Source organism: Doryrhamphus excisus, linkage group LG10 (genome assembly GCF_037039965.1).
Source record: "Doryrhamphus excisus strain RoL-2023G ecotype Guam linkage group LG10, RoL_Dexc_Guam_v1.1, whole genome shotgun sequence".
In the NCBI taxonomy this organism is placed as follows: Eukaryota; Metazoa; Chordata; class Actinopteri; order Syngnathiformes; family Syngnathidae; genus Doryrhamphus; species Doryrhamphus excisus.
In genome coordinates, this window is record NC_136366.1 from 16633391 (window position 1) to 16655985 (window position 22595).

The 22595-nt window shown below is 40.4% G+C and overlaps 1 protein-coding gene across 1 annotated transcript in view; it reads left to right on the plus strand.

The window, feature by feature from the left end:
• The window catches only part of LOC131104547 (uncharacterized), a 71184-nt gene continuing 48589 nt past the window's right edge, over positions 1–22595 (plus strand). Inside the window, exons 1-7 of the mRNA XM_078794234.1 lie at positions 1–330; positions 14570–15208; positions 17099–17143; positions 17868–17987; positions 20480–20518; positions 20743–20796; positions 21171–21224. Coding sequence (XP_078650360.1) covers positions 235–330; positions 14570–15208; positions 17099–17143; positions 17868–17987; positions 20480–20518; positions 20743–20796; positions 21171–21224 — 1047 coding nt within the window. The 5' untranslated portion in view covers positions 1–234. The remainder of the gene's footprint in view (positions 331–14569; positions 15209–17098; positions 17144–17867; positions 17988–20479; positions 20519–20742; positions 20797–21170; positions 21225–22595) is intronic.

Sequence of the window (22595 nt, forward strand, 5' to 3'; positions counted from 1 at the left end):
GTATATCAGGTTATAAAATGTAGCTTTAAGTTGTTGGAAACATTTGAAAGCAGTGCTCCTATGCATGGTACGTATATAAATATTGCATATAGTTGGCATAGAGAAGAAGGGGTGTGCACCGAGAGTGGGTGTGTTTGTTGAACATTGGATCAGCCTCTTGTGCTGAGGTCTGCATGTCGCTATGAATGGAAGAGCGCTTAAGTGCAAACAGTCTGCAGCCTCCCCTATGCAATCATGTTCTATCATCTCGGATGGTATCTGCTCCTTGGATGCTTGCTGCTGGACTTTGATGGGCGGCATGTGCAGGGTCAAAGGCGGCGCATAGAAAAGGTACAGTAGTAACAATATAGCATTCTGATGGTAGATTCTTCTTTTGACTTTTGAGACTGAGAGACTGAGAGAGGTACAGTCATAAGCAAGGGTTTTGCAAGGAATGTTCTGTTCATGATAATATTTGAATGGATGTGGAATTCTGTTTCTTACTCATAAGCCAAGCACATTTTTAACATAATGAATTAAAAGCAAATATTACATGTTCAGTTTTACCATGTTAGGTTTTTATTCTCTGCTATTCAGACATAGGGATTGATTCAGTAAGTCAAAGAAAGGGTCAAAATTACAAACACCTAGAGTAGCACCACCAACACATTCAAGTAAATGTGCACACAACAATGTTGTGCAAATGAATGTGATGCTCATTTTGTTTCTTTTGGGTATATTTTTTCTTTGGTAATCGGCACAGTTTTTGTAACTCAATGATAAATCAGATTAGTTTTCAAAGTTTCATGTCAAAATAAATAGTCTATATTATTGAACATGTGCTGCCTTTTTGTTACAACGGGGTGGTGGTTGTTTCTAGATGATATAATCAGAATCGCCCTTATTATTGTATTGCATACAACGAAATTTGAGTGCAACTCCCCGGTGCATTTTATAGAAGGTAAAAATAAGAATAAGGAAAAGGATAAAAATAAGACAAGGAATAACAATATAAATATAAAAGTGGCAGGTGCTGTTCAAAATAAGTGTTAATATATGTACATAATTAATTGAGTTGCGCTTGTGATACAGTTAGGCATACAGTTTGAATAATACACAACACTAAAATACTAACCGCTTTTTGTTATGGACTGTTTTCTAATACATTTCTGCCGTGGAGCCTGTCTCTGATGACTGTAAGTAATGTGCAACTAGGATTATATAATACCTGTGTTGCATTTTCGACCAAATAAATGCTCTCTTTCGGCTTTTTCCTTTTGGAGTCGCATAGTAAATTCATTTTAATTAACTTGTGAATACAAAAATTAAATTTTGGTGTTAAAATACAAACGTTTGGCGTCATGTCACATAAATAAAAGTGTCTTCTTCAATAAGGTTCTGGCATTTATTAAAAAGATAAGGTTTGATTTATGCGTATACTTAAAAAATAACTATTTCAGCTTCTGTAGCTTTAGTTTTTTGTCTTATTGGTGTAAAATTTGCCCCCTGGCTTTGTCTTCTAATGTTGTGAATTTAATGTTACAAGGATTGACGCAATGACTTATAGTCCAGTGCATGTTTTTTTCCCTTCTTGGGAAACATTTTTTGACGAATATGACATATTCAGTAGCTGACTACATTTAATGGGCTACAAGAGAGCAACGTTTAAAGCATGGTACAACATAATCCACTGCTGTGCCAATGTCTTACGATATTGGAGTTCTCAGAATCGCAAAACACCCGAATCCATCCATGCATGCGTTACAGATTGTCCTTATTAACTCGTTCAATACCAATTACGTATTTATACAATTTTATACTAAGATCAGTCAAAATCGTCTTAAATGGCTGGTATTGAATGAGTCATGGCAGAGCAGGAGGCTATACCAGCTGACTTTGGGCGAAAAGGCCACAGGACACATTCACACGTATGGACAATGTAGAGTTTCCAATTAGCCAAACATGCATGACATTGGAGGAAGCCCAAATCCCACACAGACGTTCCAACAGAGACTTGATTATCAACTTGGTGCAGTGAAACCGTGAAGAGTGAGGAGAGATCCATTTAACAGGATTACACAAAGACAAAAACATGGGCCAAGAATTTAAGGATCTGGATCAAGCATGAGAATACATTTAATTGTTTTAATTCCATTATGACATCATCTACACTCTAGAATCATTATGGTACCATTTGTCTGTTAAACATCCTCAATAAACCAGGAAGCAACCTTGTAACTAAGTAACAGATGGTCAAACAAACTCTATTTATTTGTTGTTCATTTCAACACACGTCTGTGCTTTCTACCGCTTATCCTCACGAGGGTCGCCTATCCCACCGGTACGCTCTGGACTGGTGGCCAGCCAATCACAGGGCACATATAGACAAACAACCATTCACACTCACATTCATACCTATGGACAATTTGGAGGCAGCAATTAACCTAGCATGTTTTTGGAATGTGGGAGGAAACCGGAGTACCCGGAGAAAACCCACGCATGCACGGGGAAAACATGCAAACTCCACACAGAGATGGCCGAGGGTGCAATCGAACTCGGGTCTCCTAGCTGTGAGGCCTGCATGCCAACCACTCGTCCGCCGTGCAGCCCAAGCCCATATTGTCGTTATTATTTACTAATGGCCATGCCGATTCGATCATGTGTTTTTTAATTCCGGGTTTAAGGAAGATTACAGAAAGCCTAAGCCGTTATGATTTTAGACTAAAAGTTCTATCAATGGCATTTTGACTGAAAGACTGAAAATAAATTGCTCTATTATCAGATTTAGAACAAAAATTTGGGAGTTCTTTCTACACGTAACCATCCTTTTATGGCATGTTCCACTCATTTGTATTTACCTAACCATCTGCTTTTTTTTACAATGCCACAGCACGGCTTTGAAAAGCTAATTATAAAAACAAAGCAGTGATGACCTAATACTTGCACAATAGGGGTGAGTGATACTGCAAATGCTGGTATCCATTTTAAACTAGATTAATCCAGATAATGACACCGATACTTTTTCCACTTTCCCGACCTATAAACCTTAGAATGTTGTATTCTCGTTTTAAACGATGCCAAAGTATCAATAATAATGAGGTTTGCGCATTTCGAAGTGAGCTCTGAAAGAAGTTTGTAGCGTGGCGTTGTACACCCTGGACTGGTCGCACGTATAAACTGGCTCATTTGCATATGTTTTGACTGATAATTATAGGTTATCACATGGTTTGTCTGGTATCAGGGCAGGTATCATGCCTCCAAGTGTCAGTATCAGCCCGAGACTGAAGGTCTGATACCAGACAAACCATGTGATGATCTTATTATCACATACTACAGTATTAATTGGCCCTGTACCCTAGAAAGCGCTCATGAATGATACGGGAAAAGGCCGAAATGATACTGTGTCAAAGCCCAGGGCAGTGATACTGATAAAATATAGAGTTTAACCATGTCCAGTATCAGCCCCCGTAGCTGTCCACTCAGAGCTCGCTGCTCTGGTATCGTGCCCGTGAAACAACCAATCAGAGAACAGCACACGAGTGCTTAGTGCCTAGTGCTTCTCCAGTCACCAAAAAACCCAAACTTGATTAATGGAACTTTAAATGTCAGACATTGATAAAATAAGGCAGTTGATGAAATATTATTGTTGAAACATTTTTGCAATTATTGTGTTTAAACTGTTTAGATATAATACATGTAATAAACTGAACATTTTCTGGAAACAAAATGGTCTTTTGATTAAATAGTATGTCTTAATAAGCTCATGATCGTATGGGGCTGATACTGGCACGCGGGGGCATGATACTGGGCCTGATACCAGACAAACCATGTGATGATCTTATTACCACATACTATTTAATCATGAGCTTATTATCACGTACTATTTAAAATTTACTATTATTCTAATATTTACTATACTATTTACTATTTAACCGCTGACATGTTGACAGAGCACAGACGGCAGCAAAACAAACGCTGTGTGTTCACGCTTGTGCGCTGTTCTCTGATTGGTTGTTTCACGGACACGATACCAGAGCAGCGCGCTCTGAGTGGACAGCTACGGGGGCTGATACTGGACATGGTTAAACTCTATATTTTATCAGTATCACTGCCCTGGGCTTTGACACAGTATCATTTCGGCCTTTTCCCGTATCATTCATGGGCGGTTTCTAGGGTACAGGGCCAATTAATACTGTAGTATGTGATAATAGGTCGTATTCAACCAAGAGGCAACATTATTTATTCATTCATTAAATCTCAGTGATTTTCGAAATTCAATACGAATACGATTTTAACTGATATTACATGGTACACGGAATATTGTGTTGTATAGGTATATAAACAAAGAATCAACTGTACCAAAAGAAAGCTTAAACTCTCGCCTTTCATTAGAAAAAGAAATAGTCTACCTTTGTCTGTTCTTTAGTAATCAGCCGTAGAACATAGGTAAGTTTCAGGAAAATATCAGTTCCCAGCAAAAAAAAAAAAAAGCTCTTTGTGAAAAGCCAAAAGTTTGGACATTCATTCAATTCAATTACTTTGTAGTACATTAAGTGAAGCCAGTGAAAATTAAAAAAAAATAGAAGCAAAGTTATGAGGGAGGACTGTATACAAATATAGCAACAATGTAACAGTACTTTCGTATCAATACAATACTCATGTTACACTTGGTATCGGTATTAAACATACAGTAAACCTCGGATATATCGGACTCGGATATATCGGAAATTCGCTCACAACAGACAGATAAAAAAGAACCAATTTTTCTGTAATGCATTTCCAATAAAAATTCATTGCATATATCGATTTTTTTATAACGGATTTCGCCTATTTCAGACAAAATCTCCAGTCCCGTTCCGCATCGTGGCCTTTGATCCATCTTTGATCCATGTTCACAACCAAAGATGAAGATTATAACATCTTTGTATGAATTACAGACATGTACATGAGCATGTACAACGAAATAAAAAAAAATTCTCAAATCTGTAGAAATGCCTTCTTGTTGCTATTAGCGAGGTTTAGAAACCAAACGATAAACGTAAGTGCAAACGATAATGACGTCACATGCTATTGAAATGTATGGGAACTTGCCGACTTGTCAATAGCATGTGACGTCATTATCGTTTGCGTTTACGTTTATCGTTTGGTTTCTAAACCTCCCTAATAGCAACAAGAAGGCATTTCTACAGATTTGAGAAATTTTTATTTTTTTTTCGTTGTACATGCTCATGTACATGTAATGTAATTCATACAAAGATGTTATAATCTTCATCTTTGGCTGTGAACATGGATCAAAGAAAGTTCCCCCATGGCATTGCGCGTCCGGTATATTTTCCGGTATACGCATATAACGGATTTCGCTTATATCGGACAAAACCAGTAGGAACAATTGAATCCGATATATCCGAGGTTTACTGTATATGCGCCGCACTCCCCATGGTGCCATGTAGTAGGGATCGACCGATATGTTTTTTTTGGGGGGGCGGATGCCGATAACGATTTTTTTCCATCACCCTTAGCCGATGGCCGATTTTTCTTGGGCCGATACTGCTTTTGATCCCTCAATTTACATTAAAGTTGCATAGTTGTTCATTCTTGTTCTGCTCAACGAATGAGTGTGTGTTTATTCGTCTGTTGCGTTGGTATGTGATGTTTTTGGGCTTTCTTGTTGTCACACCGTGACTTAAACTGTTATGCCTAGCGATCACACAGTGAAATGTGATGGGTTTTGTAAAGTGTTAAAAGTGTTAAAGTGTTAAAAGCAAGCTAAAAGTACCGCGACTACGTGTGTTGCGGGGTCCTCTGCAGCCGGGGCAACACAAAGCTGCCTTTAAATCAGTGCGGTGAAAAATACATCGGCCGATACCGATACAAGGAAAAAACGCAAATATCGGCCAATCCTTAATCAGTCGCCATACATACTAGTAGTGTTTTCAGATGATATAATTGAAATGTGTCGGGATGTCGGTCGACAGTTTTGTGTGGAGGTTGCAGTAATGTGATATTTGTGGCTGAGCCTGCATAGGCCATTGGCCTTTAGGTGGAAGCCGGCTATTTATACAAATATTCCAACGTCTTTTGAGGTCCCCCACCTCTTAGCCGCGCATGCCTCACAATCTGAAATTCCCAGACCACCACCACTGGGGATTTGGGTTCACACTTTGATCCCTGACCAACAGTGGGATTTGTTACATGGGTGGTCTTGCTGGGAGTAAAATAATAATAAAAAAAAAAGTACAGCAGTGTTAATGCTAAGCTCGGCGGAGTCACAACAAAAAGTCAGACACCAAACACGTAAACCTTTGTGCCTGTAGAAATGGTTAACCGACCACTCAACCTTTACGGGTGACAGGAAGCTTTCCAAAGATTAAAAGATTATCTTCATTCACATTCCTCAGTTTATTTGAAATACATTTTCATCACACTATCCCATACTCGCAAGCACGTATTTCCTAAACATTTGCTGTCACTCATCTTTCCAGGTCGGCCAACTGCTGCTTGCAAGACCCAGCCAGTCGAAAAGTGTTTGCATACCTGTGTCTTAGCTAGATTTACGGACCTTGCCGTTTCATTAGGCCGTTGTAAAAGCAAGTTTTCATTGTCTGTGTGCGTGTGCGTGCGTGTGTGTAGATGATCTCCCCTACAGCCCTTTTGTCAGATCGCGGGGCCTCCAACGAGTTCTCATAAGGCTCGTAACACTCCATACGTCAGGTGTTCTAAACAGACTGATCGCGGGACGCAGTAATAACCATTAATGTAGTCCAGGTGTAGCCTACTAGCATGTGCCCGTCTGAATTTCCCTGGTGAGATTTGCGCAGACGTTGTGTAATGATCATAATTTTCTCAGAAATATTCTACATTTACGCTATGTATCATCACAAACAGGTGGCAAGTCATGTCTTCAAGAAGGTCACAAAAGAGCTGGATTTAATTTTCTCCAATGGAATGCATTTTTGTCGACATCGAAGTTGACTAACTAATCAAGTCCTGTTCTGTATTTGGTTAAAATACAGACCAAATGTCTGTATTTCAGACCAATGTTGCCTCAGTCGACATTAATTCCAGTGAAAAATCAGTCGGTTTGTGTTTTTACTGTATCAACGTAAACTATGTTGTTATGTTGTCAACTCTATAAAACAGGGGTCTTCAATTTACATTTGCCCAAGAGCCAGATTTATTTTTTGTCAGAAGACCCTGTAAAGGCCAGATGGAGTCCAAATTTAAAAAAAAATCCAGACCTTCCCAATCCATCAGTAATCAGAGTGGATGAATTGGTTTGTGATGTTAAAGTAACACCATTTGCTTCCCCTTACATTTTTTGGTATTTTTTTGCAGTGTGCAGTGTCTATTTTTTTCGTTGTTGACGTCACCATATTTATATCAGCACTGCTTCATTTTGCCTTCATTGCCTTCTGCAGAGCAGAGGGAATCTACTCCGCGAACAAGCCTTCCTGAATCATGGGTCTCAAACTACTGGCCCACAGGCCATTTGCTGCATGCAGCCATCTGGGACATATTTTGTGGCCCCCTACTTAACATCAAAGATTAAAGTATTTGGGTCCCACAAAGCATGCGACTTGTGCCAACACACAAATAACACCACAACATGCTATGCTACAGGTAAGTAAACAAACATATAGTGCTACAAGTACAACGGACATAGAAAAGAACTATGTTAACACTAAACATATCACTTCAGTGACTGGTGACAAAACATTACCGCAAAGCATGCTGGGAGCCGACATCACTCCCAATACTTTATGCTGCTAGTGCTGTATAAAACTATGAACATTTAAACTTATCTTAGCCTTTATCCTGTCTTGTCAACAGTAAGTCCTTGTGTGTAATGTATGTATGTGTAATGTATCATTTCAGTGTTTTCGTGGAACTAATCATATTAGGGGCCTGTAGCACCTTTATCCATTCTAAGGTTACCCAAAACCGAAAAATAATGTGTATTTTAGAATTAGAATTCCAGGGAACACCAAATGAATCAACAACAGTGTGTTGGGATCACACTGTGGTACTCTACCCTCATGAACAGCATTGTACTGGAGAAAGTACTGGGTGGGAATTAACAATCAGACACAGACGTCATAACACTTAAAAAAAGTACATAGCTTTTTCCTCCAGAGAAGTAAGTGTTTTAAAATGTTTGACTCTTGATGCTAAGGTCGTTTCAATGCACGCTGGGGCACCGTCATGCTGGAAACCGTTCTTACAAAGCATCGACTTGTTCAAAAAGTCCAAAATTCCTTATTGATGAATGACTAGATTAAGAGCTTTTTCCTCCATACTGTAGTTAATATAATGTATTTCCAGTGTCAGTGCTGAAAACCTATATGGATGCCTGACAGACACGGGAGATAAGCGATTGGGAACTTGGACCAGAGATCCAGTTTCACTTTTAAAACCAGTGTAGGCTGCCTGGCTGTGGATCAGGATAAGGAAGCATAAAAGGGTCTTTGTGTTCACTTGGGGCTCCTTGCTCTCTTGCCCACCTCAGCTCCTTCCGTCACCTTCACAATGACCTCTGGTCTTAAAAGTACATGAACAGTACCATATATATATATATAAATCATACCATATAAAATGTCATTTAAGCTTTGGGCTTACCTAAATTAGACTTCAATTCTGTTTTGAGGTTTTTTGTTTGTTTGTTGTAGGAGGGTGTTGAGTTATTTTATGGTCATTTTAGACACGGACAAAGAAATTCCTATAAAAACACGGGCAAATACATAAACCATGCTAGTTTTTTCCCCCCTGGACATTGAGTCTGGTTCACTGCAGCAGCTGTTGTTTCATCACTTTCATATCTATCCACCTGTCACACACACACATCAGTGTTCCCCCTATTTCACTCTGAATGTTCCGTCATTCAGGCAGTATGCAATGGGTCAGCAGTAATGACTTATAAGATCAGATATGGTCTTATGAGCTACAGTATGTTCTGCTGTTTTTGCAATGTGTCTCTTGTGGCTTTCTCTACCGCACCATTACGCTCATGGCAAAAAAAAAAGAAAAAAAAGAGTACACTACGAAGCGTTCCGTAGTACATTTGTGCTCCTATAAATTGATTAATTCATTCATTCATTTTCTACTGCTTTTTCCTCACGGGGGTCGCGGTGTTGCTGGAGCCTATCCCAGCTGTCTTCGGGCGAGAAGCGGGGTACACCCTGTACTGGTGGCCAGCCAATCACAGGGCACATATAGACAAACAACCATTCACACTCACATTCATACCTATGGACAATTTGGAGTCGCCAATTAACCTAGCACAGGGGTCGGCAACCTTTACTATGAAAAGAGCCATTTTACCCAATGCCCACTGAAGAAAAATAGCCTGGAGCCGCAAAACATATAGTATGTTTAAAACAACATTGGAGGGAATTTGGGGGTATCAAAGTAGTTCAGATAAGAAAAGACGAGTTGGAGTACTCTTGCTAGTTTTGGAGATAAACTTACATAAATGTATGTGTAAACTACTGTAAACGTAAAAACAAGTTCCCATGCCGCTGTTTTTAAATTATCTCGAATTTATTTTTTAGATTTGTAGGTAAGTATTACTTGTTTTTCTTCATGTACTGAACTGGATAGCAGTCAGAACTCACTCAGGATGCATTCATGGTCTCAGACAAAGTTGGATTTTTTAAAACTCATTACAAAAGACGTGCATTTTCCCCACTCGGGTGTTAAAAATATTCAAGCATCGCAAAGGGAGCCACAATAAAGAGGCTGAAGAGCCACATGCGGCTCTGGAGCCGCAGGTTGCTGACCCCTGACCTAGCATGTTTTTGGAATGTGGGAGGAAACCGGAGTACCCGGAGAAAACCCACGCATGCACGGGGAGAACATGCAAACTCCACACAGAGATGGCCTAGGGTGGAATTGAACCCTGCTCTTCTAGCTGTGAGGTCTGTGCGCTAACCACTCGTTCGACATGCCGCCCCCTATAAATTGATGAAAAACTTAATTTTGAGAATGAGTTAAAGCATGCAGCAGTGGAATAATACACTAGCTGCTCTGGTCTATGATGGTTCATCAAAATAAAGGAATTAATAGATTATTGCTGTTTCATGGTTGTGTATGGGCTATTTTTAATTTTAGAAAATGCATATTTAAGCACAGTTTATGTATTCCTGGCATAATTTTAATATTTTTAAGCACAAAACAGGTTAAATGAACAAACATTCAAAACACAAAGATGTTAAATATAGTATTCTGTACTTGCCACATGGTGTCAGTAATGTTACATTTGACAAGTTTATGCTCCAGACAAAAAACAACAAAGAACTCTTCCACTGCTATGACTGAGTCTACCTTATGTCTTAGTCATGTCTAATATGTTTTATTTACAGTTAGGTCAACTATAATAGGTCATGTAAGTGTAAAGGCGACTGTAGGGGTGTTATTTCATGATCAGAGGGCTCTAATAATGTTAAAAAAAACTTATGTAGAATGTCATAAACAGCTTTTCTTTGCCATTTTCATCCCATTGTATGTCATTTTGTCACATGAAAAAGTTTGTAACAAAGACAAAGGGCTATATTTCTGTGGCGCACCCCATGCAGTGGTAGTTTTGTTCAGTGCATCGCTAAGATGGACGTGGCGGTGCACCGGGGGTAATTGTCCACATTTTCATCTTGACACAGTGAAAACTTTGTGACAAAACTGAAGCGCTGAAGGTGCGCTGAAGGTGCGCTTCAAGCTCGCCAGACTCGACCTGGTCTTTTCTTGGCACAGGCAAAGCACACCCAGTGCAGTGGTACATTCACTGACAGGCGCACAGTGCACACATGTCACCAATTTTTCAGTGTCAGGCACATTTCAATGCAATAAACAATCACAGCAACCACAGCAACCACAGCATCCGTTACGGAGGATATATTCGGCTTCTCTCATCTCATTAATTTAATTCAAAGTCAGTCGGTGCTTTAAGGATTTACCTGTGTCACCGTATTATCACATCTCTGCCACCCCCCCAAACAATGGATTAACATAAAACATTCATTCATTCATTCATTTTCTACTGCTTATCCTCACTAGGGTCGCGGGGGGTGCTGGAGCCTATCCCAGCTGTCTTCAGGCGAGAGGCGGGGTACACCCTGGACTGGTCGCCAGCCAATCACAGGGCACATATAGACAAACAACCATTCACACTCACATTCATACCTATGGACAATTTGGAGTCGCTAATTAACCTAGCATGTTTTTGGAATGTGGGAGGAAACCGGAGTACCTGGAAAAACATGCAAACCCCACACAGAGATGGCCGAGAGTGGAATTGAACTCGGGTCTCCTAGCAGTGAGGTCTGCGACACTAACCACTCCAACAGCCTAACATAAAACACGTTTTGCTAAAACATTTTTAGCAGTCCAGGAATAATACCAGTACTTGCCAGCCTCTGGAGTGGTTAACGTTTGCTCCTGAAATCTTTTGATTTTCTGTACTTAATTAATTAATTAATTAATTAATCTAGGAGTGTTTGCTTCTGAGTGCTTGCTGTTTGAATTGCATCACATGGGTATCGTGATGGTGACTATTGATTGTTACAGTAACATAGCCAGAGCTTTTGGTGTTCTCAGTTCTCAGTGGATGGTTCCTGGCGGTAAACAATCATTTCATTTTCAGAGATCAACCCAGCCTGTCTCCTGATGTTCTCAGAATGCAAGTAAAAAAAAAAAAAAAAACTGGATGTGTTTTTAGTTCAGTCTTATTAAATATGACAGCTTTTTTCATGTTCACTTCCTGCAGATGTTGCTCTGCAGCAGTTAGTGTTTGGCATTTGAGCTTGGATATGTGTCTAGACTTGTGGACTCTTTCATCTTGTCTGTGTCTGTGTGTGTGTGTGTGTGTGTGTGTGTGTGTGTGTGTACAGCCATGAAGTTTTTCCAAGTCCATTTATTGTTAGGTTATTTTAAACCTTATTTTAACTCAAACGAACAGCAAAATGACATGTGACTGTAAATGTGCATTATAGTACATTATGTTTACTCTATTACCATTATACAGTAGAACCTTGGTAATCCGTTAATCCGTTCCAGAAGGTCCAACTTTAACTGAAACATACTCAAATTTTCCCATAATTTTTCCCTTGAATTCAATAGTGTCTCTCACCATTTTGGCTTATTTTGCAGCTGTGATCAAAAGAAAAGCACGGGATTGGTGGCGCTCTACTACGTGCCATCCGGTCCTTGTACAAACGGGGCGGGAGTCTGGTTCACATTGCCAGTAGTAAATCGAGCCTGTTTCCGGTAAACATTGGCCTCTGCCAAGGCTGCCCTGTGTCACCGATTCTGTTCACAATTTTCATGGATAGAATTTCTAGGCGCAGCCAAGGTGTTGAGGGAGTCCGGTTCGGGGGCCTTAGAATCTCATCTCTGCTATTTGCAGATGATGTGGTTCTTATGGCCTCTTTGGGCTGTGACCTTCAGCGTTTACTGGGACGGTTTGCATCTGAGTGTGAAGCGTCTGGGATGAGACTCAGTACCTCCAAATCAGACGCCATGGAAAAGGGTAGAGTGCTCCCTCTGGGTTGGGAATGAGGTCCTGCTCCAGCTGGAGGAGTTTCAGTATCTCGGGGTCTTGTTCACGAGTGAGGGAAGGTGGGAGCGTGAGGTCGACAGACGGATCGGCGCAGCCTCGGCAGTAATGTGGTGGCTGTACCGGACCGTCGTGGTGAAAAGAGAGCTGAGCCGCTTCTCCTTCACATTGAGAGGAGTCAGTTGAGGTGGCTCCGGCATCTAGTCCGGATGCCTCCCGGACGCCTCCCTGGTGAGGTGTTCCGGGAATGCCCAGCCGGGAAAAGGCCCCGGGGCAGACCTAGGACACGCTGGAGGGACTATGTCTCACAACTGGCCTGGGAACGCCTTGGTGTCCTCCCGGTGGAGCTGGAGGAGGTGAAGTCTGGGCTTCCCTACTGAGACTGCTGCCCCCGCGACCCGGATCCGGATAAGCGGAGGATGCTACCCAACCTGATGGATGAGGAAAATGATCTATTGAGATGAAATAGTTAGCGTTGTGGCATACTGTTATGTTATTAAACCATGGGGATATCCACTGTGAAAATAGGGGGAAAAAACAGACAGGAAGTACAATAAGAATGCCTAAAATGTCATCATAATAAAGTAGTAAGGAAGGATTAGTCTTGAGCCAGTGTAAATGAAAGTTCCATAGATATGTTGGAAAACAATAACACTACAAAGATGTACATATGTGGAGATGTCATCAGGGTCATCATGAACTTTACATCCTCAGCTTTATCAACTTCCAGCCAAATAAAATGAACGTCTTGGATTACAAGACTAATATCAAAATCCTCAACGGGATAAAGAGGCCAAAGTGGAATGAAGGTGTAAAGCCAGACTTTCAGTGCAATAGCTCGTGATTCACGTTCCATGATTATGTTTTCCAACTGTTCTTTGCACTGATGTACTCCAGTGTGTTCTCATAAGATTGGCAAATGTATTTATTTTATCATCAGCAGGGCTCTACATTAAAAACAAAAATGACTTGTATATATGCTGATAATTCATTAGATAATAGTACTGACGCATTGTAATTGGAGGAATGTCTGAAAAATAGTGTAGATGTATGTTAACATGGCATGCCATACTACCTTACACATCGTAGTCGTAGTAAGCAGTGATATTTATAAGTTGTGTACCACAATGAAACATTATTGAATAGACACATTTGTGTACTAGTAAAGTGTTTTTAATCCAGAAAAAAATGCTCAATGGTCAAACAATAATTTGTGAAGCAATGGTGAGAAAAATACACAGAGAAATGACAAAGCGCTAGATTTTGGAGCTTGTGTTCGTATTGGATCTAATGGGTGGTGTTTCATTGTGACCACTTCAAATTGTCACAGCAATGTGATTCACTCACCTGTGCCATCATTTGATTTGCTGCCGCTAATAAAATACTTGTTTAGGAGGCACTGGTTCATCACTTTTTGCTGTTTTCCTTCACAAGTTGTTGAAGAATTAGACCATGTTGGCAGGGACGCCATGGTAGATGTTTTCCTAGTCAAACCATCGCTGATTGGTTGATCGCAAACAAAAACGGGTGTGGGTAAAACGCGGACTGCGGTCTAAATAAACGATTCTGATTGGTCCATTTCAAGATTTGCAAGGATTGGTTAGCAAATTACCACCGGAATTACACAGTCCGTGTTTTCCCAACACCCAACAAGAACCACTTTAAAAAAAACTCTTGGCAGTATGGAATGCCAAAGTGCACTTGCACGACGGGAATATCACTGATTGGATTTACTTGCCCCAATTTTGTTATAACTTGCCCCGGGCCATCGGTACATCGTTATTGTCGAGCCCTGATCAGAAACAGAATGTGTATCACAATACAGTCATTGTCGTTTATTGCGATGAATTGGTTCCACAGTGTGAATTTCCAATTAATTGTTTTAGATATGGCGGAGAAATACAGATTCTAAATACAGATTTTAATATTATTAGAGCCCTCTAGACATGATATAGCATCCACATAGTGACCTTTATATTTATATTGCTCAATATCGATACAATCAAGGAAATAAGTCTCATCAGCGATTTTTGTCTCATTTCTTAGCAAAATGTGCTACGGCGTCGAGGAGCCACTCGAGGAGATGGGACTCTGCCTTCACGAACCAATGGTAAAGGTGCAGTGGATATCTTTGTCGTGGATGAAGACACTGAATTATTGGACCTGATCTCGCCCATGGGTGGACAAGTCAACCCTTCATGGAAGCCTTTTCGAAACGAACAGAAGGAGAAGCCTGATGTGCCGTCAAAGCATTTGGATGACAACATGACTACAGATAAAAAGGTTGACCCCGGTGGGAGGACTTCCTCAACTTTCCCAGGCAAACCCTCGGATAACATTATTCATCTTGACGATGGAAATGACCCCAAAAAACCTTTTCCACCTAAATTCTCCCCGATACCCTTTAACTCTACCAAACAAAGGGAGGACGCTGATGAATGGGTCTCAACTACGCCTCATTCTATCTACCAAAGTCCAGTAGATGAACAAGTTAGACGGATAACCAAAGAGAACACCTCGTACGTCCATCATCCTGCTAAGCACAAAGGGGAACTACCAAGTAAGAGCCAGTCTGGAACTATTCCCATCAGGTCTAAAGATGGAGATCTGGTTCTGGGCACAGATGGTAAACTGTATCATCTCAAGTCTGGACCACCAGGCAGAATGGGTCCTCCTGGGCAGGAAGTAAGTGCTTCTCCATTTACGTATAATAGAACTGCAATGTTTGTGTTATATAGCAAATGTATGTCCATTTATTCATTTTCTACCGCTTATCGTCACGAGGGTAGAGGCGGGGTACACCCTGGACCGGTCGCCAGCCAATCACAGGGCACATATAGACAAACAACCATTCACACTCACATTCATACCTATGGACAATTTGGAATCGCTAATTAACCTAGCATGTTTTTGGAATGTGGGAGGAAACCGGAGTACCCGGAGAAAACCCACGCATGCACGGGGAGAACTCCACACAGAGATGGCCGAGGGTGGGATTGAACTCGGGGTCTCCTAGCTGTGAGACCTGCTTGTTAAAAATGTCCTGATCAATAAAAGCTAATTCATACATATCAGCTTACACTGAGTTGGATCATGGCACCTTTTGGTTTCTATTTGTCAGAATGCCGCCCATAATACAATGTTGCATTTATTATAGACCACAACCTTCTACAGTCTGTGTAATGTTATTACTGTTATTAATGTTAATATTATTCATGTAAGTTTGACATTATTCTTGCTCATCGGACAATAAAAGAGAGTAGACCCACCCTTATCCGTAAAAGGGTGGAGGTGTGGACGTGCTTGTCGCTGCCGTCCTTCCATAGAAAGGAAATGCCGACTTTTTGGAAAGATGGGTACATATTATATATAATATATATATATATATATATATAATTATATTATATATAATATATATAATACGCTTGTATACTTTGCTGCTCTTCAGGTAGGCATTTTGTTGAATTTTGCCAGATTCAGTTTGAAGTTCAGTGTGGAATTTTGTTCCAATCTTGTGATAACTTGTGAAAATTGCAGGATGCAACTTATATCTTTTATAACAATACTGTTGTTTGCCTTAAATACATTGGGCTTACAAGTTGACATTAGTAGTTTTGATCGTGACTTCATCAGCTGCTATCTGATTCTTATTAGCGCATCACCTGACATAATAAATAGTGACTAACATGATACATTTTTCATAGACTATGATATGAATGACATTACAATGAACATGTTCTCCCCGTGCATGCGTGGGTTTTCTCCGGGTACTCCGGTTTCCTCCCACATTCCAAAAACATGCTAGGTTAATTGGCGACTCCAAATTGTCCATAGGTATGAATGTGAGTGTGAATGGTTGTTTGTCTATATGTGCCCTGTGATTGGCTGGCCACCAGTACAGAGTGTACCCCGCTTCTCGCCCGAAAACTGCTGGGATAGGCTTCAGCACCCCCCGTTACCTTCGTGAGGAAAAGCGGTAGAAAATGAATGAATGAATGTTCTCCCCGTACATGCGTGGGTTTTCTCCGGGTACTCCGGATTCCTCCCACATTCCAAAAACATGCTAGGTTAATTAGCGACTCCAAATTGTCCATAGGTATGAATGTGAGTGTGAATGGTTGTTTGTCTATATGTGCCCTGTGATTGGCTGGCGACCAGTCCAGGGTGTACCCCGCCTCTTGCCCGAAGACAGCTGGAATAGTAGGCTCCAGCATACGTGGTGGCCAAAGCGGTATAGAAAATGGATGGATTTAGATTTTAAGAAAATTAGATAAATTTGAGAAAAACAAGCTAAATGTCACAGAAAGTCGCTAAATACAGTAAAAAAAAAAAAGTGACTGAATGTTTACATTTAGCACTAGGAATGTAACAATTTCCGGTATTAATCATCAACTGCAGCAAAACGCTTGACGCCAGATTGTTGCAGCATGATTGACAACCGTGCTCTCTCTCAAAGCACCAACTCTTATGTAGCTCTTGCTCAAACAATGGCGCCAACAATTACGACAAATGGTTTCGGAAATCCAAGGAAATATATTACATTACATACATTATAATGATCTTTCCTTTTTTTAGGGTTTCCCCGGAGAACCTGGCTTGCTTGGGTTTAAAGGTGATAAGGTAAGAACTTGAGCTGTACCCTTGACAAATTAGTCCACATGGTGCATGCAAGCGAACCCAGCCATTTTTCAAAAGACTATTTTCACTGATCATTGAAATATTGGTGTTCCGTGGCTATACAAACAAGGAACCTACCAAAGGAAAGATTAGACTCATGTATTTCATCAGAAAAAAGTAATGTTTCTACTTTTCTCATTCTTTAATCATCAGCAGTAGAACATAGGGAAGTTTCAGGAAAATATTACTTCCTAACTAAAAAAAAAGAGAAAAACATTTTTTTGTGGAAAAGTACAATCCAAGCATAATTTTCACTTTGATACAATTTTTTGGCTTTTGTAACAGCTCAAATATATAAATAGCCGTACCATAATGTTTTACATAAAAATAACAATTTATTTACAAATGTAACACCGTTCCTCCACGTTCTTCCATGCCAAACTCTTATCGAATGATCTTCTGCCACTGTATGGCTTTTTTGTCTTAAAACCGCTGTAAAAGTGACATCAATTCATGTGCAGTTGCGTCGTCATCATTTATTGCCTCTTGTGTAATAAAAAAGTGTAAAAGATGTATGAATATGTCTTTGGGATCAGGCGTTCGGGTTTATAAAGACGTATAAATCCGTCTTTGGTATTGAATGGGTTAGTCGTCATCTATGATTTGCTTTGACTTGTATAATTACTCCAGAAGCCATGTTTTATCATCTGAATTGTGATGCATAAAGGGAAAGATCGGCCCTGAAGGGAGTCCGGGAAAAAGGGGTGAGCGAGGACCTCCAGGACCACCAGGTTTACCAACCCTTTACCTTTGGCGTAACACTGCCGAAGAATGGGCTGCCTTCCAGGTATGATACTTCAATTTATGAAACTCAGTCTATCCCCGTTTTTTGTGGGGGTTACATTCCGAGCCTACCAGCGAATGCTGGAAATCACAGAGTAATGGATATATCGCATGTATTCATGAGACTTAAATTTACCTTAGCATTTACCTTAGCTTACTTGGTAGCTCTATTGATTCTTGGCAACTGTTCTCCTTGTCATTTGTTGTGGTTGTAACACTATGGTATGCATCTTGGTATCCGATTGCCTGCATTGTTCACTTCCGCAGTTGTAAATATCAAACATTGTCGTTCCGATTGTTTTCCAAACACATCTGGAAGGATAAAATCCCTCTGAAGGTTCCAATATGTACACACAACCCTATTCATATTTTGTTGGGTGTCCCTAAGAGACTTTTTTTCTTGGTATTGGTCCATCTAATGCAGTGATTTTCAACCTTTTTTGAGCCACAGCACGTTTTTTACATTGGAAAAATCTTGTGGCACACCACTAACCAAAAATGTTACAAAATGTCACCATGACCTCACATGTTCATCAATAAGTCTATGGGAGGAACAAGGTAGGTGTTGCCACACGGACAAATATTACATTGCTCTGCCAGTCTTTACACCACAGACACTCCACAGTAGCCACGTTTTTACATCACCACTTTTTCTCTTTCCGAATGACCTTTCTGGAAACAATGGTATCCATGGAAAGGAATATTCCAATCTCTTGTCTACATGCGCCGTGAAAATCAAACAGAATAGTCAATAGGGCATGCCCAGTAAAACGTAAACATCAACATCACGTGATACCGGCTTCCCCGAGTTTTTCTTTCACTTGTTGGAATAACTCCGTATTGGCAGTTTTTCGTCTGTCCAGTCTTGAAATTTAGTTTGAATCAAAAACAAACTTTGCTTAGTCCAATGCCGATTGCTGGCCTCCATTTTTAAAAGTGAAGAACGTCTGGATCTGCGTGTTACGTCATATCTGAGCATGCGCTGAAAGAACGCACCCGGAATAAATTTAAACAGGAAAAGATCAAATTCAATCTTGATAATATTTTATAATTAAACTCAGGACATGTTTTATATAGATATATATTTTCTTTTTTAATAAAACTGCACTTGTGAATAAAGTATAGAAGGGTTTAGATTCTGTTCCACAGATGGCGCTAATGCATACGAAAGCTGCTTGCCAACCGCCAATAAACAACAGAAGAAGAAAAACACCACGAAGAAGAAGGCACCCTGACAACTTTCCGTTTGAGCGGGTACAAGATACCTCAATCGGATTGGTTAAAGGAATATTCCATCCCTGTTCAATTCTTTCCGTTTGAGCAAATAAACCAAATGCGATTGGAATATTTGGGTCCATGTATACTATTGACATATAATTCCTCACGGCACACCTGACGGTTTCTCAAGGTACACTAGTGTGCCGCGGCACAGTGGTTGAAAATCACTGATCAAATGAATATTACATGATGCCAAAAAGACAGAATTTACCATATCGAAAAAAAATACTGTATTGATAAATTCATGCCAAACCACATTTTCTGGACAATAAATAGTTGCATCAGTCAAAAAATGGATCATGAAAAGAAAAAAACACATATATGTCACATTTACTATTATTTATGATGAAGCTATGATCACAGTTATATTTTTTTAGGTGCTTTATGACGCCACTAATAACACTAAATTGACAAGTACGTCTTGTGCTGGAAGACGCAGCCATCCCAATGAGAACGGGCATCGTAAGTGTTGATAGAACTAGCATAACTATGTGTATCAATGCACACAGAAAATAAGTTTCGGTAGTGTTTTAAATCATCCGATTCCCTGCATCGTTCACTTCCGCACTTCCACAATCACTCGTAAATATCAAACATTGTCATTCCCATTGTTTTCCAAACACATTTGGAAGGGTAAAATCCCTGTGAAGATGCGTCACGCCAGCATCATCACTCAGGATAATCTTTAGATCCATCAGATAACTGGGCCTTTCCTGAATTTGGTCGTATGTGAGGAGTCAGGCTCAGAATTGTACAGATTCTTATTATTTATGCGTCCCACCGAAATCTCTTCAGCGAGTCCACTGATAAATGCTGAACATCCAGAGAGTGCGTGCAAGAAGAACATCTGCGCTCATCTGCTTCATCTTTATGCAATGACGCCCCCCACATGTTGTGGAATGCACCCCCAAGCATGTCAGAGAGATGGAGAGCCATTACTCAGCATTAAAGGAGTAGATGAGCGCAATGAGTGTGTTAAGTTTTGGGCGGTTTATGAAACATACTTTGAACTTCACCCCCATGAGGCCTGTCAGAAGGCAAAGTAAGGAAATGAACTGCAGAACGTATCTGTTTGGATTGTCAGCCATTCAGTTCAAAGGTCGACTCAAGGCTCTGAGGACTGCAGAACCGCGGAAGAGAAGACTGAAGAAAGTTTGTGTTATGTTTTATTGTCCTTGGTCAATGAGTAAAATACTCCTGTTTGTTTTATTATTGCAGAAAACTAATTTCTACCAGTTGCTCCGTGCTGGTTGGCCTGTAAGTATGCAGGGGTGATTAGTTACCTTTATTGTTACAGGTGGTCCTTGTTAAGCACTGTTCTATGTTACTACATTTCCTGGTTCAGAATGAACTACCATAAATTACTAATACTGTAGAAAAAGAGATGAGTAGTTAAAAGTAAAGATGATATCCTTGAACATGTGAAAGGATCTGCTTCAATGAAATGGACTGATTTTGGTTTCTTTATTGCGAGCTTGCAGAGTGATGATGGTCCCGCTGGACCACCTGGTGAGATCGGCAAGGCAGGCATGCAGGTTAGTAATTAGCGATATTAATGATCATAAAAATCATAGAAAAAACGAAGGGCGACACGGTGGACAAGTGGTTAGCGCGCAGACCTCACAGCTAGGAGGACCAGGGTTCGATTCCACCCTCGGCCATCTCTGTGTGGAGTTTGCATGTTCTCCCCGTGCATGCGTGGGTTTTCTCCGGGTACTCCGGAGATGCTAGGTTAATTGGCGACTCCAAATTGTGAGTGTGAATGGTTGTTTGTCTATATGTGCACCCCGCCTCTCGCCCGAAGACAGCTGGGATAGGCTCCAGCACCCCCGCGACCCTCGTGAGGAAAAAGCGGTAGAAAATGAATGAATGAATGAAAAAACGAACTCCATTCATTGTCCTTCCTCAGGGCCCTCCTGGTGAACCGGGGGAACGTGGGCGACCAGGGATGCCAGGAGAGATGGTAAGCACCAAGGATGTTATTTCATCTAGTATCGGTAGTTTTCATTCAGTTACATTGCCGTTTGAAAAAAATTTCTGCCCACACAAATATGTATTCACAGTTTGTTTGTTGACGAATGAAGGTAGATATACAGGAGATACAGTGGAACGTGAACGGAAGCTCGGAGAAACAGAATTACCAAATGAGATATAATTTAATTAGGCTTGCATCACTACACACATCAGGAAGTTTTTTTGAAGTCCACGGTGACCAAATGGAAACAAGCCTGTGTTTTGTTTATGAACAGGCTCTCAACTGATTTGCCAGCTGGTGCACTGAACCAAACATTGGAGTTTGGGCTCATTAGAAACACTCTTGTGTAAGTGACGCATGCTACAGGTGGCAGGCATCGGTCTTATACTTATGATCAGTATTAAGTATACTAAGGAATAGGGTTTTGCGATACTGCAAATTATCACATACTACAGTATTAATTGGCCCTGTACCCTAGAAACCGCCCATGAATGATACTGGAAAAGGCCGAAATGATACTGTGTCAAAGCCCAGGGCAGTGATATTGATAAAATATAGAGTTTAACCATGTCCAGTATCAGCCCCCGTAGCTGTCCACTCAGAGCGCGCTGCTCTGGTATCGTGCCTGTGAAACAACCAATCAGAGAACAGCACACGAGTGCTTAGTGCCTAGTGCTTCTCCAGTCACCAAAAAACCCAAACTTGATTAATGGAACTTTAATTGTCAGACATTGATAAGATAAGACTGTTGATAAAATATTATTGTTGAAATATTTTTGCAATTATTGTGTTTACACTGTTTAGATATAATACATGTAATAAACTGAACATTTTCTGGAAACAAAATGGTCTTTTGATTAAATAGTACGTGATAATAAGCTCATGATTAAATAGTATGTGATAATAAGATCATCAATTGTTTTTTCTGGTATCAGGCCAGGTATCAGCCCGAGACCGAAGGCACGCGGCAATGCCAAGTAAATACAGAGCAATAATATCTTGATAGTGGTACTTTATACTTGGTTTTCAAGATCGGTTGGCTTTTTCCTAATTACAGCGTCGCATACTTTAATATTCCGGATGCCCTTCCTGATGAATACCAATGATGCATACAAGCGGGGATTCGAACCCAGGGCATTCACTCCGAAAATCCAGAACGCTAACTACTACATCACAGCTGCTGGAAGGATTTCAAGATCATTATTTGCTGTTAATATTGGAAAAAAATATATGGCGCCAAATGTCCAAATTAAAACAAAAATTAGCATAGCCTTCATTTAGTGCTGTCATAAGGCTATTCGAGAGGCTAGTAGGCTAGATAAAGTGTTTCTCCAAACGGCATCTACATAATCCACACTG